The 23,087-nt window shown below is 37.5% G+C and overlaps 2 protein-coding genes across 8 annotated transcripts in view; one reads left to right on the top strand and one right to left on the bottom strand.

Moving 5' to 3' along the window:
* Positions 1-9,624, top strand: part of HERC4 (HECT and RLD domain containing E3 ubiquitin protein ligase 4) — a 126,282-nt gene extending 116,658 nt beyond the window's left edge. For 5 of the 6 annotated variants that reach the window (XM_043927061.1, XM_043927060.1, XM_043927064.1 and 2 more), the window contains 4 exons: positions 764-846; positions 4,642-4,825; positions 8,110-8,212; positions 8,951-9,624. In XM_043927061.1, coding sequence (XP_043782996.1) covers positions 764-846; positions 4,642-4,825; positions 8,110-8,212; positions 8,951-9,159 — 579 coding nt within the window. In that variant the 3' untranslated portion in view covers positions 9,160-9,624. Of the gene's footprint in view, positions 1-763; positions 847-4,641; positions 4,826-8,109; positions 8,213-8,950 lie in introns of those variants that run through there. The other variant, XM_043927065.1, reaches the window with a different exon arrangement.
* A 6,329-nt stretch (positions 9,625-15,953) lies between these two features.
* Positions 15,954-23,087, bottom strand: part of SIRT1 (sirtuin 1) — a 28,027-nt gene continuing 20,893 nt past the window's right edge. For both annotated transcript variants that reach the window (XM_043926041.1, XM_043926042.1), the window contains 2 exons: positions 21,163-21,726; positions 15,954-18,002 (listed from right to left, as the gene is read on the bottom strand). In XM_043926041.1, the coding sequence (XP_043781976.1) occupies positions 17,674-18,002; positions 21,163-21,726 (893 nt within the window). In that variant the 3' untranslated portion in view covers positions 15,954-17,673. The remainder of the gene's footprint in view (positions 18,003-21,162; positions 21,727-23,087) is intronic.

The raw sequence follows: 23,087 nt of genomic DNA, 5'->3' as shown, positions 1-23,087 counted from the left end.
TCTCTATTATAGCATTTATTTTACTATAATAATGAGTTGTTTACATATCACATTTCTCCTTCTTTATTGGGTAGCACATTCCAGAGCAGGGATTTATTCATCTTTTATCATCCCACTCCTAGTATAGTGTTTTATAAACAGGTACTAAAAAAAATGTTAATAGAAGAGAGTAATATTCCCAAAAAAAGAGGGAATAGGAAGAGGAAAGATGCAAAGGAGGGAATGATAACCTGTGTAGGAAAATGAGCACACTAGTAAGGGAAATAAGAAATTTCAAAGTAAATGACTCTTCATAAACCAAATTAATGGTAAACTGGAAGAACCACCTGTAGTTAAGAATGCAACAAGAAGGAATACCAGAGTGGCAACTGTCATGTGGGAAGAATGCATAGCTGTTCCAGAGTTGAATGCATTCTGACTTGGAGTCTATTACTTGTCCAAGGAAAACATCCTTCCTAATATTTTACTGCTATAGTGACCCTTCTGAAGTTTTACATGGGATAATTACTCAATTTCCTGTTATTAACAAACCAAAACCTTACTAATTTGTAATTAGTCAAGGTAGGATTTCAAACTGCTAGAGAAGATGAAAATTTCTAGTTGTGTCTTCGTGCAGAATTCACAAATAAGCTTACGCTACCAGAATTTTACCTCAAACTTATTATTTCTTATATTTAATGAGAGAAAGGTAGATTATAATAGGTTATTAAAATAATAAGTTTTGAGTCTGACATTGACTTTTTTTAAAAATTTAAATTAATAGATCACAGTTGAAAACTTTGGTGCAACAGAAGTGAAAGAACTGGTTCTAAATGGTGCAGACACAGCTGTTAACAAACAAAATCGGTAAGTGACTTATAGCAGCATCAGTGGTAGTAATAAGATTCAGTAGGCGTTTTCTTCTGTATTTAGAAATATGTCACAGTCTTAAGTTTTTACTCAGATAAATTTACTCTTTGAATGCTAAGGACGTAATCAATCTTCCTTTTGCTCCTGGTAAGACATTAATAAAGGGACAAAAAGATCATTATCAACAGGAACAAAGAGAAGGAAGAGGAGACAACAGACACATTTTTGGAAGCTAGAAACCAGTGGTACCTAACTTCAGCCAGCCAGAAGAAGCTGCAGCTCGAGATGGACTAGGAGCCATGAAGGCAGACAGTTCATATTGCAGAACAATAGTTCAGGCATTGAGAATAAAAAAATAGGTTAAAAAGTGTATGGAGTTTAAGGGGAAACTGGAAACAGAGATTGGCTGTTATAAGAAGCAGTTAGAGATCTATTTCCCATAGTGCACATGTGGCCTAGCAACTTTTCCTCTCCAGCTGGGCAGACTGGAAATTTACCGATCAAACTAAAGGAACTGTGGATTTGAGGACAGTTAGGCAAAGCACTGAAGTGAAAACACAAAGATTAAGTGCAAGTCTACAGCTCTCTCCTCCTTGACACTGTGTATTGGAAGATTCTTCTCCGGGAAAACTGCCTAACTTTTAAATGTAAATGAATAATGAAAGATCAGTAGACATTTCAGAAAAGACCAAAATGGTAAAACAGAATGCCAGAGAAACAGAAACCGTGCAGGATGAAGAAACGTCAATAAAAATTGAAAGCCGTATCCTCAAACTGGTAAGAGTAGCATCCATGAGGATAATATTAAAAACTGAAAAAATTTCATTGGAAGAAATGAAATGAATGAAATTTGTCAAATGGTACCCCCGAAAATTTCCAGACTGAATGACATGCCTTTTAAGAATGACAGCATGGAAACTGAAAAAAAACATGATACAAAGCAAAATTACACAAAATTTCACCACCTGAAAAAAAACGAACCCTGAAACCTTCCAGGGGAAAAAAAAAATAGACCATACACAAAGAATTAAGAATCAAAATAATATCAGATTTATAAAGATTAACACTGAAGTTAGGAGATCAACATTCTGGGAGAAAATTATTTAAAACAGAGTTCTATATTGAAACTATGTGAACCAAGTATGTGGTTCAGTTCCTTTCAGTTGCTCAGTCGTGTCCGACTCTTTGCGACCCCATGGACTGCAGCACACCAGGCCTCCCTGTCCGTCACCAACTCCTGGAGTTTACTCATACTCATGTCCATTGAGTCCGTGATGCCATCCAACCATCTCATCTTCTGTCGTCCCGTTCTCCTCCTGCCCTCAGTCTTTCCCAGCATCAGGGTCTTTTCAAATGAGTCAGCTCTCCGCATCAGGTGGCCAAAGTATTGGAGTTTCAGCTTCAACATCCGTCCTTCCAGTGAACATTCAGGACTGATTTCCTTTAGGATGGACTGGTTGGATCTCCTTGCAGTCGAAGGGACTCTCAAGAGTCTTCTCCAACACCACAGTTCAAAATCATCAATTCTTTGGTGCTCAGCTTTCTTTATAGTCCAACTCTCACATTCATACATACAAGTATGTGGTATGTAAAAATATTTTTATATATGCAGAGTCTCAGAGAATTTACTTCCAGTGCAATTTTCTCAAGAAGTTACTAGAGGATATGTCCTACCAAAACAAGGAATTGAACCACGAATGAGGGAAAAGGGATCAAAAAAAAATGAGAGGCAAAGAGAAACAGTGGTGTGTACAAGATTTAGAAATAACTATCAATCTGCGTTAGATAAGGAAGATGGAGGGCTCCAGGAGGAATGTCTTCAGGAAAAAAATGCAACCTAGTATATTTGAATGAATCTAAAGCAGATTGACATTTCTGTTGAAGTTGGAGTTGAGATAGCAACCTGAGGGACACAAAAATTCTTCTTTAGAAAAGTAATTGTAAAACACTCCCTAACTTAGTATTTAAAAATATTAACAATGAATATTTAACCCAATATTCAGTATTCAGTTCATCAGATAATTTTTATAATTGTAGATCAAGGTAGTTCAAGGAATAACAGAACTCTGTTGTTGAAGTTTGAAGGTAAATACCAGAAGGAGTGACAGACAGAGTTAACAAATAGTTTTCTTCAAATTGCCAGAGACTTGATCCAGATGATTATAATCCTGATTCTGTTATTTAGAAGCTGTGTAACTTTAGGTTAATATGTTGGTGTCTACATGCCTCAGTCTCTTTTTCTGTAAGGTGAGATGATATATTATACCTACTTCATGGGGTTATTTTGAGGATTAAATGTGGCCATAATTTAAAAATGCTTAGAATAGTACCTAGCACATGTATGTGCTCAGTAAATGTTGGCTGTTAGGACTATTACTATTTGCCATTTTAAAATGTATGTTATTTCTTTGGTAAAAATAAAACTTTTTAATGTGGAAAAATTTTAGGTCTTTCTACTTTTTAAAAAAAATCTTGGTTTTGAAAAGCTTTGACTATGATATAGAAAGATTTTTTTCAGCTTTTCAAGTTCCTATTGTTGCAGTAATTCTTCAAGTTTCTAACAAATATTATTTCACATAGATTATTTAGTTTAGAAGTAATTTAAAGAATTTTGATCTTTTACCACCAGTCCTAGTTGCATAATGAAAGTGTGGAATGCAAAAATGTTAGCACATAAAAACAATTTAGCCTTTTGTACTTAGGAGACTTAACTATTAGTAGTATAAATTTGACTAATAGTTGAGTTATAAAATTATGCCTTATGAAATTACCTGTTTCTTCTTATAAGAACCTTATGCTGATAAGCATATGCTATTGATTTTTCCTTAGGGCCACCAATTTTATTTTATAATGGCCCCCTTTAACCTTTTTTTTTCTCTTTGTAAAGTGAATTTGGAATTATTTTAAAATTTGCTAAAGTGATTATCTGTAGATGACTAAATTTACCAGTATTTGCATTTATAGAATCATCCTTTTTAATTTGGATAACAAGAGTGTAAAATATTGAAATCCTTTAGCACCCATTCTGTTGATTGGTTTAACCAGATAGCTGCATAAAGTGTTTGTGGCCAGCAGAACAAATGGGAGTAAAACTGTATTCTAATTACTGAGTAAAGGGTTTTCTTTTTTCATGACTGTTTCCTTTTGTATCATAACAGGGAGGAAAGCATCAGAAGTGTTCATCTGTATGTGTATTTATATGTATGTACACATACACTTGAAAAGAAACTTCACTTGTAGTCTTTAATGGTTATCCTGAAAGAATACTAAATGCCCCTCTTGGGTTTTTAAATAAATTGCTTCATCAGATTCCTTTGAAACCCAAGGAAAAGCAGACTGTACAAGTACAATCTGTGAAACGGTCCGAATCCCAAAGTGCTCTCTCTCTTTTTAAAAAATCCCCTATTATTTTTTAACTTTATACTTTTTAGGGATGGATCAGAGTGATACATACACATTCTCAATAATTTGTGAATAATTTAAAAATATTTTTGACAGCCGTTTGCATCATCATTCTTCCCATTAGGACATCTTTCACTTAGAAGTAAGCTAAGAATGGCTGTGAATGAGAGGTTGTCTACATGCCTCCTAGATGTACCAGATTTTTATATAGAAAGAATAATAGACTTCTTCATTAAGATTTTGTCCCTTGAATCCTACTCATACTTTCTCGGTTTTGTACTTAAATGGCAAAAAGTACAGTTAACACTCAGAGGTTTAATAAGACTGTAATATGTATTCTCTATAAAAAAATTTTTTATATTTTCTGCCTGTGTGCTTTTTCATTTCTAGACAAGAGTTTGTTGATGCTTATGTGGATTACATATTCAATAAATCAGTGGCTTCCTTATTTGATGCTTTTCATGCGGGCTTTCATAAGGTCTGTGGAGGAAAAGTCCTTCAGCTCTTTCAGCCTAATGAACTACAAGCAATGGTTATTGGAAACACAAATTATGATTGGAAGGAGTTGGAAAAGGTAGGGGAAAACAAATCTATGATATTGTTTAGATGGAAAAGCAAAAGGAAAACAATTTGTTGATGGTTGTGTCTCTGATATTGATGGTATTCATGTTCATGTAATGTGTATTTGACTATAAGTTTTTAAAAATAATGCTATTGTGCATTAAAACTGGATGCACTGTTGATACGTTCAACACCTGAGAGGTCTCTGAGTCCTTATGCTGGGTGAAAGAAGTCAGTCTCAGAAAATTATATACTGTATGATTCCATTTATATGACAGTGTTGAAAAGCCAGGCACTGTGTTGGACAGGGGCTAGGGATGAAGGCGGGACTGTGACTGCGGAGAGCAACGTGAGAGAGTTCTTCAGGGTGGCAGAGTTGCTGAGTGTCCTGCCTGTAGTGGTGGTTTATCTGTATGTGTTGTTTAAAACTTGTAGAACTGTACACACGTAAAAAAATGTCAATTTTACTGTGTAACAATGTAAGGGAAAAATTTTTTAATTAAAAAAAGAATAGGACTTCTGATTAAGAATAGTGGAATAAACATTTTTCTCTGCTCCCTCCCAGAATCTCATTAGAATTACAGTAAAGGACTAAACATAGGACTAACCCCCTCCCCCAAAATACAGTGAGCAAGAGAAAATACAGTTTTGGAAGATGGAAAATAGGTGGATGAGTGACTTAGAACAAAGAAAATTGAATTCTGAGCCTCCAGAGGACTAGATTGTCAAGAGGCAGCCTGTCACATTGTAGAATTTGTGAAAGGCACGGGAATTAGCACGTTGTGTTACCAGAGGTACAGGGTTGGGCTGAAAGCAATACAATTGCTTCAAAACTAATTTAAGGAATTACTAGACCTCTCACATCCCCTTTCCTGTCTGGCAAAATAGAACTCTGGAAAGAGGCTCTAGAATCTGGGAAAGCATGTAGAACTGAGGCTGGTACTCAGAAAGCTGGTAGGCAGGCTTGAATCCTCCAGGAAAGAGATTGAAGATTTCTTTTGGGAGGTAAATTAATTTGCTAAAGAGAAGAAAGATGACTTTAAGAATTGTCACACCTGAGATCCTACACAGTTTATCCTTCTTGCCTCATCTTTCATTCCTCCTCTCACTCTGCTTCAGCCTTATTGGCTTCTTCGCTGGGCCTACAACCCTCCAGGAACACTCTAGTCCTGTGGCCTTTCTGTTTTCTGTGCCTAGAATTCTCTTCACCTTGATAATTTCAAATGTTTCTTGTTGTCACTTCCTTTATGTCTTTATATCTTTTCAGAGATCTTCATTGAATAACCCATTAAAAATTGCATATGTATACACACATACATACCCCCTATCTGCCTTCTCTGTTTTCTTCTCTAAATTTGACTAAATAAAATTTTACCTACTTGTCTTTACTGTCTGCTGCTCCTTCCTCCCCACTCCAGTGTAAGCACTGTAACGGCGGGGTTTTTGTCTCTCTGTTCACTGCTGTCAGGATTTTTGTCTGTTCACTGCTGTGTTCCCAGAGCCTAGAAGGGCATTCAGCAAGTACTGAAAACCTTGTCTGAAGTTATAGAAGCATTCATTCAGTAAGACAGGACACTTTTTTAAAGTATATTTTAGTATACTTAGTATACTTAGTTTCTCCCACTGATCTGATTCATTATAATTTCACTAATTATGATTTGTGACTTTAAATGTTCTTCATCAGGACTGTGCACATTTCCCCAGTACCATCTTGTGGTTTAAAAAAAGTAAAAAAAAATTAGCCAACCACCTTTCATTTCCCCACTAAGATACTCATAATCTTCAATTCAAACAAGTTAATACTTTAGCTGATTGCTAGAATTCAAGCCATTATCCCCAAATCTGTTTGTAAATTAATAGCAGATATGTTGTCGATTTCTTGAGTTCAGTCATTGAGATAATCATGGCTACAAATAGAGCTCCAAATTCAAGAACCTGAAAATAAATCTTTACTGAGCCTCTACTAGATGCCTAATACTATGCAAGAGATTAGGAAGACAGCAGTAAATAAGCTTGAGACATGGTCTTTCTCCTCTGGTAAGGAGGCTGGACATTAAATAATTGAACTGCGATGAATATAAAGGAAGAGAGTTTAGTGAATGATTCATAAGGCGAAACCTACACAAACAGGGAAAGCCTCTCACTCAATGGGAATCTCTACCAGGTAAGAACTTTGTTCACTGCAATTTCTCCAGGACTCCCGACTTTGACTGAATCTCATTATATATTTATCTAATGAGCCAATGAATGAATTAGGTGACATTTAATCTGAACCTAAAGGATAAGTAAAAATTAATCCAATGAACAAAGAAAGGAGGAGTGTTTGGGAAATATATTTGCTGTTTTGTTGCAAATTACACCAAAACATAGTGGCTTAAAGATGAACATTTGTTGTCTCACATAGTTTCTGTGGGTCAGGAATTCAGAAGTGGTTTAGTCCAGTGATTTTAAACTCGGAGATCTTTCATGAGGTTGCAGTCGAAGTACCAGCTGGTGCTTTTAGTCATCCGAAGATGGCTGAAAGATAGTATTCCCCTTCCAAGATGGCGCACTCACACGGCTGTGGACCAAAGGCCTCAGAATCTCAGTTTGAGGAGGAGAGTAGGGTGGTTTGAATGTCTCCGTGAAATGGCAGCTAGCTCCCCCTGGGGGTGAGTGATCAAAAAGCTAAAGCCATACAAGTTTTTAAGATCTAGCCTCAGAAGTCATGTATTCTCACATCTGCACTATCCTAATGAGGTCAAGCCTATTCAGTGTTGGGGGCCGGGGGGTGGGGGGGGAGACAAACATGGCCATGAATAGCAGGAGGCAGAGATCTTGGGCCTCTTGGAAACTACCACAGAAAATTGTTAGTGTTGCTCCTAGAACCATTTATGTTTTAAAGAGAAGATGGGATAATACAAAATAATTTGTATGACTTGTGTTCGATATAGGGAAAGAATATTTCATGATTATTACAGATAATTAATTCCGTGTTAAATTTGAATGTCCACTAGCCTTTCATTAATTTTGGTTTATCCTTTAGATATTTACTTTGGAAAATGATATTACCATCACATCATATTCTTTGAATTGGGAGCATGGGAGACATTTCTGCAGATTCATACATATTTTCTTCCCTTTCCTCTGGAACTAATAGTTCCAAGTGGCAAAATACCCAGGAAGTAATAATTAACTGAATTACATGAGTTTCAAACTCTTGGATAGTGTTAATTTTCTGTGCTAAGGAAGCCAGTTGTCAGATTCAAGATAAAACTAATATCCCTTAATATTAATAGAAGTTTATGCTGTTTTTAGAATACAGAATACAAAGGAGAATATTGGGCAGAACATCCTACAATAAAAATGTTCTGGGAAGTATTTCACGAATTACCATTGGAAAAGAAAAAACAATTTTTGTGTAAGTATTTCTAATTCTGTGTTTTATGAGAATGGAGTCTAATTATTGAACTTAGACTAACTGATTCACTTTGTTGGGTTTTTCTGTATTATTCAAAGTCCTGTTTTTAATTTTCAGAGTAATTTTTTAAAATCTACATTCTTTAGATTTTAAAAAGATCTCTGCATTATAACTGTTTTCAGTCTTCAGTTTCCTTTCTTTGCTTCAGTATGAAAACTTTGGTAGTTGGTGTAGAAAATAGAACTTTCCTGTTCCTGAACTTAATGCCTAATCTGTGTCTGTTTTGCATATCATAGGATGACAGGTCATTCTTAAAGCAATTTTAATTTTGGCTTCCAAGTATGAATTAGTTTAGAGATGGCAAGACAAATAGGAAAGGAATTATAATCAAAACTGCATTTTTTTTTTTAATAAATAGCTTTAAATGATTACTCTTTTCAAAAAAGAGGGGCTCCCAAAATGTTTTTATTAAGGACAGCAGTCATTCACGTATCAAACATATATTAAGCCTTTCTGTGTGTTGATGTTAAGATGACACTTTTAAAGAAAAAATAATGAGAAAAAAAGACTGGATGTATCTCAGAATCATGCTTCCACAAATTGTTACCTTAGAGCGAATGTTACTGTAAAGCTTTGCTATAAGTGATTGTTTAAGGAACTTGATACTCCATATTGTTGTTTAAAACTTTTATTGTTGATAAAAGTAGTTGGTTCACTCAATGATTCTTTTCTTGGCAGTATTTTTGACAGGTAGTGATCGCATTCCCATTCTTGGTATGAAGAGTCTAATACTAGTCATCCAGTCAACAGGAGGTGGTGAGGAATATCTCCCAGTTTCCCATACCTGTTTTAATCTTCTGGATCTTCCAAAGTATACAGACAAAGAAACTCTACGCTCTAAACTGATTCAAGCTATTGATCACAATGAAGGCTTCAGTTTAATATAACTTTGGAGTTACAACTATTCAGTTTACTGCAAAAGCATTAAACTAATTATTTGTGTTTTTGTTGTGGTGATGAATTCAGCAAGGTGATAGAGGTACTATTATAATTCTTACTTGCAAAATGTTCGATGCAATGAGTATTCATGAAAGCCAAAAAATATTAAAAGAAATGAACAAACTGTGTTAATATTAAACACTGTACAGAACCATGGTTTTTTTTTTTTTTTGCCATCTTCTAATAAACATACAAGTATTGTGTGACTACATTGAGGTTTTACTAACATAAATTTTAAGAGTTTGCATATTTCACAAATGATCTGGTGTGTGAGTGCATGAAAATATTGCTTAATTTTTCTTCAATCACGGATGAGAAGCCTTTAACTTTGGCCTGCAATAGTCATTCGATTATTTTTTCATTTTGTAAATAATGTTAAAGTTTTGTAATAAAATAGTTATGTTCTGATACCAGTGCAGTTTCTCTGGTTGTACTTGAACTGAGATTACAAATCTTATTCTGACAATCTATGAAGGCAAAAAATTAGCATGGTGGAAAATATAGTCTTTGCTTTTTTGCTAGAATAATGTTCTTGTGCAAATCTAAATTACGAATAGGATTTACCTGATTAACATATAGTTCTTTCTTTTTATGAGTCTTGAGATATAATTGATAAATGGGAAGTTGTCAGAAAGCTTAATATTTAGTAATGGAAGAACTCTGTCCAGTTGCTGGAAATACAGTCGTTGACTATGAGAACCAATCATTGGGTTAAAGCTTTTAAAACTATTGATGCTGCAGGTTGGTATTTACAGAGAATTTTCAGTGCTTCAGAACCATTTACTTGAATTTTAAGAGACAAATCTTAACAGACAGATCTTTAAGTTTTACGGTGCTGATGCTTAGTTATCTCGTCATTAAATTGTAACAGTGAGTGATGCAACACATGTGACTTTCTGCTATAATGCAAATATTTATTTTTTAAATTTATTTTTTAAATGCCATGAAAACTGTTTAAATAATAAAGGTTTATTGGCCTAATTATTTAAACTTTCACTGGTTCTCATATAAGAGTCAAAATTCTTCAAAAACAGTAATATCTAAGGGAAGGTCTCTTAAATTTTGGACAGATAGTTCCCATTCCCATACAAATTTATCTGTTTTATAGAAGCTCCCAAGTCTCCTTACCTGTAATTCTAAAATCCAGAACAACTTGGGGAGGGGGTGGGGGCGCTACATCACTTTGCAGCAAAACCTGACCTCAATTGTTGAGGCTGTTTATGATATTAAATAGGACTAGATGGGACTGTTTGCACATTTGGCTGTGGCAGTGTTAGTGTGTGTGTTTTGTGTTTGATCTGGGTGCTGCCGGATCTGTGTGGGGTGCTACACTTTGTGTGCTTTAAAAATTCTTTTAACATTCATAATTCCAAAACGCAAATGAGTCCAGGGGTTTTGGAAAAGGGATTGTGGACATGTACTTTTCACTAGTTTAAGTTAAATTTCTCGTGTTTTTTAATAGGCTTTTAATAAAAGCCTTAATAATTGTCCTTAAAGTGACATTTTTCCCAGTAAAATTCTTCCAGGTATCTGGTATACTGTATATATACTTCCAGGTATACTATTTCCATGCACATCCATTCCTTGAGGCTATTGATTGTTCACATTGAAAACTTAGATGTGTGCCGGGAGCCACACACGAGATCCCACCCATGACAAGGTCATGAGGGAGAAAACCTGACAGGCAAGGCGGATCAGGTTTTCAGGGATTCCGAAAAGCTGCCCCCCCCAGTGCTCACCTTGAAGATGATCTCTGTCTTTCTGATGCTTGCTTCAATAGAGTACTCCTTAAGTTCTGTGACACAGGCAGAAGGCCTTCCCTGATCTCTTCCCAAATAAGAATCAATTTAGAACTTTAATAAGTTTCCTGGGTGGTTGGTATTTTATGAGATTATCCAGGGTGAAAGGAGTGTTTTAATTTAAACTCCTTTGCTGGTATTTTAGTTTGTTTGGCAAATGCGTTTATGCCCTTGGTACTAATATGCATGATTGCTCATAATACCCTAATCATAAAATAGCATAAAGAACCTGATCATATAAAGGCCCTAGTAGACATAGAGCCATTCGGGGAGTGACGAAGTCCTATTAGAAAACATAAGAAAAATTATTCTAAAGGTGGTTATTGGGTTGACGTTTGCTTGCTGTGTTTTGCTTGCTGTGTTTTTGCTTTTAATGTGCTAAGGTTGTGTTATAGAAACCATTGTTAATATAGTTAAAGATCTAGAGAAATAAGAGCTTAGCCCTAGTGTGGTAACAATGAGATGGTTGTTATTTGTCAGCCAGGAGTGCTAGACAGAAGCTGCCTCACCAGTCACAGAGTCTGTGTGGGGTAAACTTCTTAAACGCAACTGACAACTTCTGCAGAAGGATTAATTTTTGTGTTAACAAGGTTATACTTCTACTCTGTACTGTTGCCCTGTGAGACCGCTACCTTTCAGTTAAGGTCACCATAGAAACAGAAAATAGGTTTACACTCACCTGACCTGCATAAAATGTTAATAGGCCCCAAGGCCAGAAGATAACAAGACCCTCATAAACAAAGAAGTTTGCAGAAAACACCCTGGTTTCGTGAAGGACAAGCTGACGTAATGTTAAACTATCTTGCCCTTAGAAATGTACTAACTTAGGGTATAAAAGCTATGGTAAAAAATAAAGGATTGCCAGACTCTGCCAGACCCTGCTGCAGACACCCCCCGTCTGGTCACTCTGTCTGTCTTTTTCTCTGTCTCATCATCCTGAGACTTGGCCCCATCAAGGCTGGTCTCACGTGTCTTCTCTCTCTCTCGCCGACGCCGTTCATCCTGAGGGTACCCCCTGGATCCTGCCGAGGCTGGACCCCGGCAGATGTGTGTGTCAGGTTTCTTAGTAACCTCTATTTCCTATGAAGCTTATCTGTAAAATAGCAGCCACTTTGGATTAATACAGGTAGAGTTCATTGAACAGGTGTCTTAACAAGGTCTGACTTGTTATCTGGGAACACAACAGTGCAAGGCATAATTTGGGTAACTCTGGTATTATTTTCCTCCCTGTTACTGCAGACCTACAGTAGAATTAACAGCAGGGAGATTCATGGGAAAAAATACCACTGAAAAATTTTCAAATTGCTGTTTGCTGCTTTTTAAAAGTAACAAAAATACCAAGCTTTACAGATTAGAAATGGTTTGGACTTAACAGAAGCAGAAGATACTAAGAAGATATAGCAAGAATACACAGAACTATACAAAAAAAACATCTTAATGACCCAGATAACCACAATGGTGTGATCACTCACCTAGAACCACACATTCTGGAATGTGAAGTGAAGTGAAGTGGGCCTTAGGACACATCACTATGAACAAAGCTAGTGGAGGTGAATGAATTCCAGTCGAGCTATTTTAAACCCTAAAAGATGATGCTGTGAAAGTGCTGCACTCCATATGCCAGCAAATTTGGAAAACTCAGCCGTGGCCACAGGACTGGAAAAGGTCAGTTTTTCATTTCAATCCCAAAGAAAGGCAATGCCAAAGAACATTCCAACTACTGCACAATTGCACTCCTCTCACACACTAGCAAAGTAATGCTCAAAATTCTCCAAGCCAGGCCTCAACAGAACATGAACCGTGAACTTCAGATGTTCAAGCTGGATTTAGAAAAGGCAGAGGAACCAGAGATCAAATTGCCAATTTGGGTCATCAAAACAAGAGAGTTCCAGAAAAACAACTACTTCTGCTTTATTGACTATACCATAAGCCTTTGACTGTGTGGATCACAAATAACTGTGGGAAATGTTTAAAGAATGGGAACACCAGACCAGCTGACCTGCCTCCTGAGAAATCTGTATACAGGTCAGGAAGCAACAGAACTGGACCTGAAACAAGACTGGTTCCAAATCAGGAAAGAAGTACGTCAGGGCTGTATACTGTCACTCTGCTTATTTAATTTATATGCAGAGAACATCATGTGAAATGTTGGGCTGGTTGAAGCACAAGCTGGAATCAAGGTTTCAGGGAGAATTATCAATAACCTCAGATACGCAGATAACACCACCCTTATGGCAGAAAGTGAAGAGGAACTAAAAGAGCCTCTTGATGAAGGTGAAAGAGGAGAGTGAAAAAGCTGGTTTAAAGCTTAACGTTCAAAAAATGAAGATCATCGCATCCAGTCCCATCACTTCATGGCAAGTAGATGGGCAAACAGTGGAAACAGTGAGAGACTTCATTTTGGGGGCTCCTAAATGGGCTTCCCTGATGGCTCAGGTTAAAGCGTCTGCCTGCAGTGCAGGAGACCTGGGTTCAGTCCCTGGGTTTGGAAGATCCCCTGGAGAAGGAGATGGCAACCCACTCCAGTATTCCTGCCTGGAGAATACCATCGACGGGGGAGCCTGGTGGGCTACAGTCCACGGGGTTGCAAAGAGTCGGACACGACTGAGTGACTTCACTTTCACTTTTCAAATCACTGCAGATGGTAACTGCAGCCATGAAATTAAAAGACGCTTGCTCCTTGGAAGAAAAGCTATGACCAACTTAGCATATTAAAAAGCAGAGACATTACTTTGCCAAGAAAGGTCCATCCAGTCAAAGCTATGGTTTTTCCAGTAGTCATGTATGGCTGTGAGAGTTGGACCATACAGAAGGCTGAGCGCCAAAGAATTGACGCTTTTGAACTGTGGCTTTGGGGAAGACTCTTGAGAGTTCCTTGGACTGCAAGGAGATCCAGCCAGTCAGTCCAAAAGGAAATCAGTCCTGAATATTCATTGGAAGGACTGATGCTGAAGCTCCAATACTTTGGCCACCTGATGCGAAGAACTGATTCATTTGAAACAACCCTGATGCTGGGAAAGATTGAAGGCTGGAGAAGGGGACGACAGAGGATGAGATGGTTGGATGGCGTCACTGACTCGATGGACATGAGTTTGAGCAAGCTCTGGGAGTTGGTGATGGACAGGGAGGCCTGGTGTGCTGGTCCATGGGGTCACAGAGTTGGACATGACTGACTTGATAGAAAGTAGGCAAATACTGAGTTCATTAAATTTTAAGGACCATGACTGGCTTAACCTTTGAAATTTGGCACCCACATTTGTAAGAGTAATTGTGTCTTTAATGCCTTAAGTCAGTAGTAATTTTAACTGATAGCCATTGTTCAGCGAAGGCAGTAGACCCAATACAACAACCTTTAAACTGGCATGAAATAAAACCAAAATGTAGTTTTCAAAACTCAGAACCCCAGCCTTTGCACAGGGATTGACTTCTAACGTGTTTCTGCCTGCGTTGTCTAAGATTCTCACTGCATTTAGTTGAACAAGGTCTTATGATGATGTGTAATATGCCTAAGGCAGTCTTCCTCTGCATACGGTGAATTCTCTGAAAGCAGAGGCAAAATGGTCTTGCTCTCAACCTCTTCCTATCCCCAGCCTCTGGGCCGTTGGCCATCCAAACTCCTTAGGTTAGTTTTGTCCTCCTTTCTCAGTAATTCAGTAGCTCCCTGCTCCCACATTGGTAACATTACTAGGGATAAACTGGGGATTAGTCTGTTTTATGTACTTTTATGTACCTTACTTTCCCTGTTGGGCCAGCCACACTGAATGGAGGGTTAAATGCAGAAGGAACTCACCCTATTCCTTTCACTTCTCAACTCTTACTATACTTTTAAGTCACCTGGGGCTACTTTTTACTATTATGTCAACTCCACCTTTGACCAGTTAGATGTCATCTCTTAAGAGATTACTTTCCAAAATTCCCCAGGTTATTTTTAATCCCAGTTGGGGGGTGGGAGGGAGGGGTGTCATGAGACCATTTCTCCTAGCATCCTAAGGGTGACTTCATTTGTAAGGAGTGGGAGAGCTTTTGATTAGTCTAGGAGCTGAAACTTGTTTCAAATAAAACTTATCAGATAATGCTTAGCAAGTAGGTGAAGGCAGGTAATTCTTCTGTGCCAGTGAGGAAGATGCTGATTAACAATGTGTATAAAGTCAGGTTTTGCTAGGTCTTCAATTACTTGAAATGACCACATACCCTCCTTATTAAGAACTGCTTTTCTATTTTCTGCATATATAGAATTTCACAGGTACTTTTTCTAGTACAAACAAGATATACAGGGGAAGAGAGTTTTTTGAATTGTTTAGTTCACTTCAAAAAGAGACCTGAAGGCAGCAAACTGCCACATTTGTTCATTACGTCTTTGTAAGGGGCATGTTTCTGCCCTCCTGAATTCTAGATTTCTGGGTCACCTTAAGAAAGTTCACACCAAACGTGATCAAGTCATTTTTTGTCTACTCCTTTGGGTCTTGAGTTCACTACAGTTCCACCATTCCCTCATCCCCCTAATCCCAAAGTCCTGGTCCTTTGTCAAGGGTTTCATGTCAACAATTAGCTATTCTTTTAGTTGCTGACTCATATCCAACTCTGCAACCCCACGGACTTCAGCACGCCAGGCTCCTCTCTTGTCCTCTAGTATCTCCCGGAGCGTGCGCAGTCTGCTGCTTGCTCAGATCTCATCCTCTGCCTCCTCCTCCTCTTGCCTTCAACCTTTCCCAGTTATTCTTAGGCAGGGTTAGTAAGGGGGGAAGGCTCCTGGTCTAGAACAGTTGAAACGTTTTGGTGATGTACCAGTTACTACAACCAGCACTTTTAGTACTATTTTAGTATTAATTGTTGCATATAAACTGGAAAAAAATGTAGCATCTAATAGCCCTCAAAGCTGTACAAAAGCTGCACAATTTTTAAAGTTTTTACCTTAAACAATGTAAGCTAACAGAAAAAAGTCAAATGACAATTTTAATAGACTTTTAAAACAGTGTACAAGTATAAAACACTGGTTTTGTATTTCAAAAGTTTGAGGAAGATATCCAGTCATTAAACAGTCTACAAAACATATGCCAGTAGATTACATAAAAGACTATGTACAATATAAAAAGAGCTGAAAACAGTCTTCACTGTAAAAATAATTTAAAACAAATTTTTCAATTTAAAATATCATCTATAGCACAAACACAGATCATGCAAATGGAAAACTAAATATTATACTGCATTCTTTAGTGTAGTCAAATAAATTCAGATTGAAACATCTTTTAGGTAGGGAAATGGTCATTCAATAAAATTTTTTTTCTCTGGCAGTAATGGTCCTAGCTGGGTATTTTAAGCTTCAAGAACAGCTGTATTTCAAACCCTTCTTGTTAAACTGTAATAAATACTAAAGCAACATAAAAATTCTTTATTTGAAAGCAATGTTGGGGAAAGGTCTGGAAAATTAATCGTTACTGTGCAATTTTATAAAGTATGAACTTTTGTTGAAAGGCTAGAAGCTTCTGCAGCTGAAAAAGTTGTTCTCTAGTTTTAAGGCAGGCTAAGCTTTTAAATATATTATAAGAACTAGTTTCATTAACTATTCTGCTATTACAAGTTACATCACGTTCATCTCCATAATACTAGGCTAGTATGTTTGGTGTTTCTTACACCAAGTCCTCCCAACAGGAAACATGTACTCACTGGCTTTGGAACCGTAATCGGGGTCTGTTGCTCTCATTAATGGGGAAAAAAGGCAACAGTCCAAAATATTACACTCTCCCCAGTTGAAGTACCATTTATATTGATTCATAAAGGCTTTGCAGATTGACATTGGCAGTTTAATACTTGTGGAAAGGATCAATGCAAGCTCTACCACAGTGATAGGTATTTAAACAACAATGGCAAATATTCTCAAAACTAAGGGGACCCAGGCAGGTACTATTGTTTCTAAAGCAACTGAAACATTTCCAAAGCATTTATTTTTTAAGTTAGTTTTATGAGCCAATATAGACATTACTACATGTCCACAGGAAGTACAAAAGCCATCTTCATTTGAACGATACATTTCTGAAACTGTTAGCACCAAGTCTCATTTTAAGAAAGCAAAGACAACTGAGTGCTCTCCCACATATTGTTGACTTCCTTCTCACATTGCATGTCATGAGATTTTTAAAAAGTTAGCTGCCACAAGTTTTGGAAAATGCCAGTGTTTAAAAATAGGTAATTGTGCTAATAAAGAATCAAATGTTTAGCAGAACAGAGATTTGAGGATTTCAAACCATTCAATGTTACAAAGAAAAGTGTGAAAATACCATTCTTTGGTCTAGATAAGCTGTTCCCTTTAACATTCCAATGGCTTTTTGAAAACTCTGAAACGTTGAAACTCACTAGGCAAAAACAAAATTATATATACACGTCGATGTATCATACAAATGAACCTTTAACAGAAAGTCTAGTCCAACAGCTGACTAAAGATACTTGCGTACCTTTGTTTAAAAAAAAAAGTTAGTGTTTGAGTGTATAAGCACAGAAATAAGGAGTTAAAAATTACCCATTGGGGGGAAATCTGTTTTACCAGTCTATAAATATTATACCTTTCTGGTTTCTTTGCTCTATTGAGTTCACAAGTAAACATTCAATTTGACATGCTAAAGATCCTAATGCTGGTGGAACAATTTCTGTACCTGGACAATTACTACATTATGATTTGTTTGATGGATAGTTAATGCATGTTGCTTCCTGTTTCATGGATATAGCTTCATTAACTGCCTCTTGATCACCTCCATCAGCTTCAAATACAGTTCCTCCGGCTCTCTCATCAACATCAGCGTCATCTTCCAAACCATTGTAAAATTCTTCATTCTCACTTTCATCCTCCATGGGTTCTTCTAAACTTGGACTCTGGCATGTTCCACTATCACTGTTACTGCCGCAAGAACTAGAGGATAAGACATCATCTTCAGAGTCTGAATATACCTCAGCGCCATGGAAAATGTAACGGTTTGGTGGTATAAACAGATACTGATTATCTGAAATACAGTAATAGGAGAAAAATGGGTTATTTCCAGTCTTCTAAGACTTAGTCTGATTGGATAAGTGTAGGTTCTAACCTTTTACCTGGGTATCACTACTAGAGGCTATTGTTATATACAGTTTCTCAAAACCAAGCTATAAAGGCACTCAGTCCTGGGTAGAAATCTTAGTTCTGCCACTCATAAACTTCGCAAATTGGAAGTGTTATCTCTGTGCCTCAATCTCCTCATCTGGGTATGAAGTAATCTTCAGATCCTATGAGCTAAGTATGAAAAAAAAATTGTAGAGAGCCATGTTCAACAAAGCTTACTTAACCAACTCCTTTGAGATTTGGTGAGATGAAGTATCCAGCCACCACCCACCCTCTGAATCAGAAGCTATTTTTCTGAGTCCTATCATGTTAAAGTGTGAGAAGTACTATTAAGCTTTCTTTTGCAAAGCCCTCCCAAATTAGCATTCGCAGTATAAGATTTGACCTCTCATGGTGAGGAGCCTTCCCCTCTCTCTTCTAAGCCAGAAAGTGACTCTCTCCCAGGTTAAGGGTGTTCCTTATAAGAGCCCAGACTGATTCACAAAAGCTGACTACTACATAGTTCATCTGGAGTAATATATACTTAAGTTTCTCTTCAAAATGACTTCCAAGCTTTTTTTTTTTTTTTTGGTTTAAATATATATATATATTTTCATTTATTTTTATTAGTTGAAAGCTAATTACTTTACAATATTGTAGTGGTCTTTGCCATACGTTGACATGAATCAGCCATGGATTTACATGTGTTCCCCGTCCCGATGCCCCTCCCGCCCCCCTCCCCAAGCGTTTCTAAGACCCTGTCCTGACCCAGTTCTCACTCCGCATGTTTTGCAGCGTGAAAACCACATTATGTGTCAGTGATTGGGGAAGGGAGTTGAGTACCTGCATTCTAGCTGCTGACAGACCACATCCAGTGATTCTAACAGGACCATCTCCTCTGAATCACATCCTAGGAGCCAGTCAGAATTCTAAGGGGTCCCAGCACATGGCTGTCCTGCCCTTTTACAGGTTTATTAAAAACCAGTTCATTCTGCTCTGGCCCCCTGAAGAACTGAACAATCTATTTCTCAGTCCAAGTACCCTGTACCTGTTTTTGTCCTCTTGGCAATCTTACCTTTAAGATATTCACATTTTATTTCTTATATGCTCCAACTTCCTCCTTTTCAGCCCTGACCTCACAACAAACTAAAATGAGTAAACTCCAGTTGTTTGGTTTAAACAGTTAAAAATGTTAACTTTTATATTCTTTACATCAGTTATCTTTTCAAATGCTCACAAATACTATGAGAGGTAGATCAAATTCCGAAGCCTGTATCTTTAAAGGTCTAAATTAGCCGAACAAAACCAAGGTATACCTGTTTTCTGGGGCAGTTTTATACGTTTGACCCATCTGTCAAAAAAGAGTCAAAGAATATTGTGAGTGCCTAAGCAGACTTTGGAGGAGGAAATGACAACTCACTCTAGTGTTCCTGCCTGGAGAATGCAATGGGCAGAGGGGCCTGGCGGACTACAGGTCCATGGGATCAAAAACGAGTCAAGACACAAAGGACCAACACACAAGCAGACTGTGTATACGACAGACTTAGCTGACTCAATCAACAGCAATTTTTCTACTTCTGACTTTTGCCACATTGACAAGTATTCTTCTATACTTTTGCTAATTTTCCCCATGGAAGACTTCACCAACTTACAGTTAAGCCTTCTATAACCTAGTGCCCACTAAGCAGCATCTACCTTTTAAAATTCTCACCTATTTTTTTCCCATTCACCCATTTTTGTAATTATACACAAATATCAGTTGCTTGGATGGGTGTTTCCAGAACTTGCTGCAATCCTAGTTTGGAAAATACCCAAAGGCTTATTCAACTGAACTAAAATTTATTTATGGCAAATGAACATGTAATACATTTGCCTACAATTTCTTGCCAGTTTTCACAATGTATGGTGAGTGAGACTGTTTTAAGCAGTACAAAATTGTTGCATCTAAGAGGACAATTTTCTGTCTTAATTAGGGTTTTTCACCATAGGTTAATACTTGTGCGTAAGTGGTTTTAAAAGGTAGAAAGTGATTTCACCTATGTTGATACAAATTGGTAAGGACTTTCCATGAGTCAAAACAGAGCAGATGCTATTTCTGATAGTCAGTGGAGAAGAACCAGCTGTTTTCCTAGATCTGAAACAACAGGGTAACAGAAGCTGGAATCTACCTGGCTCTCCTACACTGGAGTTGTGTCCTTAGGGGATTTAACCTCGGTGGTCCTCATTTTCCCACCTGTACCTGAGAAGTAATAGTTTCCTGCCTAACTGAAATCAGATACTGAAATCAGAAAACATGCCAAGTCACTGACCCTCAGTAAGCACCCAAATCTTGATCATTTTCACCGTCTAAAGCTCTTAGCAGAAACAGCGGAGCACTCAGTAGTCCCCAATTAAATGCTTCTCACTCCTAGAGAAACTCAAGGTACAGAGGACACTGTTGGATACCATTTCTTCCCCATATTATTGAAGATACTGTTTATCTTTTTCTAGCTTAAAATCTCAAGTTCAGTTTCTCTAAACACAATCAACTATTAAAATTTAGCTGCATGAAGTTCACACTAACTAGGTTGCCAAAATTGCTCACTTCCTGCAAATATTCCATTGAAACTGGAGCCTATTATACAGAGTGAAGTCAGTCAGAAAGAAAAACACCAATACAGTATAACAACACATATATATGGAATTTAGAAAGATGGTAATGATGACCCTACACACGAGACCACAAAAAGAGATTCATGTAAAGAACAGATTTTTGGACTCTGTGGGAGAAAGCAAGGGTTGGATGATGTGAGAGAATAGCACTGAAACATGTATATTGCCATATGTGAAACAGATCACCAGTCCAGGTTCGATGCATGAGGCTGGGTGCTCAGGGCTGGTGCACTGGGATGACCCTGAGGGGTGGGATGGGGAGGGAGGCGGGAGGCGGGTTCAGGGTGTGGGACACGAGTACACCCATGGCCGATTCATGTGAATGTATGGCAAAAACCACTACAATACTGGAAAGTAATTAGCCTCCAATGAAAATAAATTTACAAAAAAAAATAATAGTTATACCCTCAAAACGGCCCAACAGCCTTTCTTACCATCAAGGCGTTTACTAATCTGCTCCTTTGCAAGTCTAGCCGGCCAGCATCTTCTCACTGTTTCAGCACCTGAAGTTCTTTCAGTTTTCTCACCAGTATTGGAGACAGCATTCTTCAAATCTGGACTCTCCAACTGGTCATTAACACTTTCAGTGCTCCTAGTAGAAGTCTGTACTTCCTGTGATTTTTCTGTGACACAGTCTTTTGATTCAGACACATCTGGATCATCAACATTACTCTTTGTTTCTTGGTCTAAAAGAGTGACAATCACTGAAGAATCTGGTGGTGAAGTTCTTTCGGGTGAACTTGAGCCTTCTGAAATATTGAGGGGTGTGGGTGGCAATTCTGACAAATGTGCCAACTCTTTTTGTATTCGAGGAGGTTTCTCGGTAATTTCTGAAAGCTTCACAGGGTTACAGCAAAGTTTGGCATATTCACCACCTAACCTATGACACAGTTCATTAATAATTACGTCACAGTCTCCAAGAAGCTCTACATCAAAATGCAGATGAGGCAAAGGTTCCCTATTAATTAATATCTGAGGCACTTCATGGGGTATGGAACCTAAGATTAGGGTGAAAAAATAAAGAATTAGAGAAAAGAAGGGAGGTGCACTTATAAAACCAAAACAAACACAATATGTAAAATCTTAACAGGGAATTTCCTGGCAAGTTCAGTGGTTAGGACTCTGCTTTCACTGCCATGGCCAGGGTCCTATTCCTGCTCAGGGAAATAAGTTCCTGCAAGCCAGAAGAAAATCTAATGCTCCCCGATACCAAAAAAAGACACGCAACTCTAATCAAGCTATTATATACCATCACACTATTAAGTCAACAAATGAGCAGCAAAATTTCTTCTATCACTTGATTACCTCTGGGCAACTGCCTCAAACTTTTACATTCTGTGTTCAGTTTCCCTGTCTATATAATAGGGTAACTACTGCTCCACAAGATTGCAGTGAGGAGTAAGTGACATAATATGCAAAGTTCTTGGCTCTTAGTAGGTGAGAGTTTTCTCTACTTAAATGGCTTCTGATATAAAGAGTAGAAGTTTATACCAGTCTACTCTCCACTTTTGCCTAATATCACCAACACATTATACTACCCCACAGAAAGTTTGTCCGAAGTTCTCTGCTCTATGTTTAAATAGAAAAAATAACTCAAAACTAAGCTTAGACATTGAATTTTCTTTTTAGTTACAAATTGTCCTATAATCTACATGAATAGTTTCTATTAAAGCAGCAGTTTACGGTAGCTGCCTATTTGCTGGTGTGAGGGTCTAATTCTCTCGTTAAGGGTTTGATATTTTCTCCGCTGCCCCTTCCCTCACTTTTATGGCACAGGTGAATTAGCCCCTCTATCTTCCTCCCCCTTGCTTGCTCACTAGAGGGAGAAAAAATGTAGCATAGGAGCATGGGTTAAAGAAATATTCCTGAGATATTTCTTTAACCCTGAAATTTCCTGAAATATTCAACAGGGAATTCAGTTGTATTTGAGCATTTTTATACACATGAACACCCTTTTGGTTAGAGCTGATCTGCATATAATGCTTATGACTGTTCTTACAAAAACAATCATTTTGAGTCCCAAAATTCTATCTTACATGAGTACTTAGACAATATCAAGCTATACATCTGAACTTACTAGAATGTGAAACATTAGCAACAGGCTCAAATTAAGATTAAAATAGATTATTTTTCATGTTTCCCATCTATATGTAAATTAGTTGAACTCCTACCGCATTAAAAACACATCCCATTGAAAAGTTACTTTGAACTATTTCCCTTTGTTATTACTTCTGTTTTGAAAACCCTCTATTCCCACTGAAATTTCAGATTAATCAATCTTCATGAACAAGAATATGTCACCATTAAAAACTAAAGTTTGGCTCTTTACCACTCTTAATGAAAAACAGATCACTGGGGT

Source organism: Cervus elaphus, chromosome 15 (assembly GCF_910594005.1).
Source record: "Cervus elaphus chromosome 15, mCerEla1.1, whole genome shotgun sequence".
Taxonomy (NCBI): domain Eukaryota; kingdom Metazoa; phylum Chordata; class Mammalia; order Artiodactyla; family Cervidae; genus Cervus; species Cervus elaphus.
This window is presented reverse-complemented; position numbering and strand designations above follow the sequence as displayed.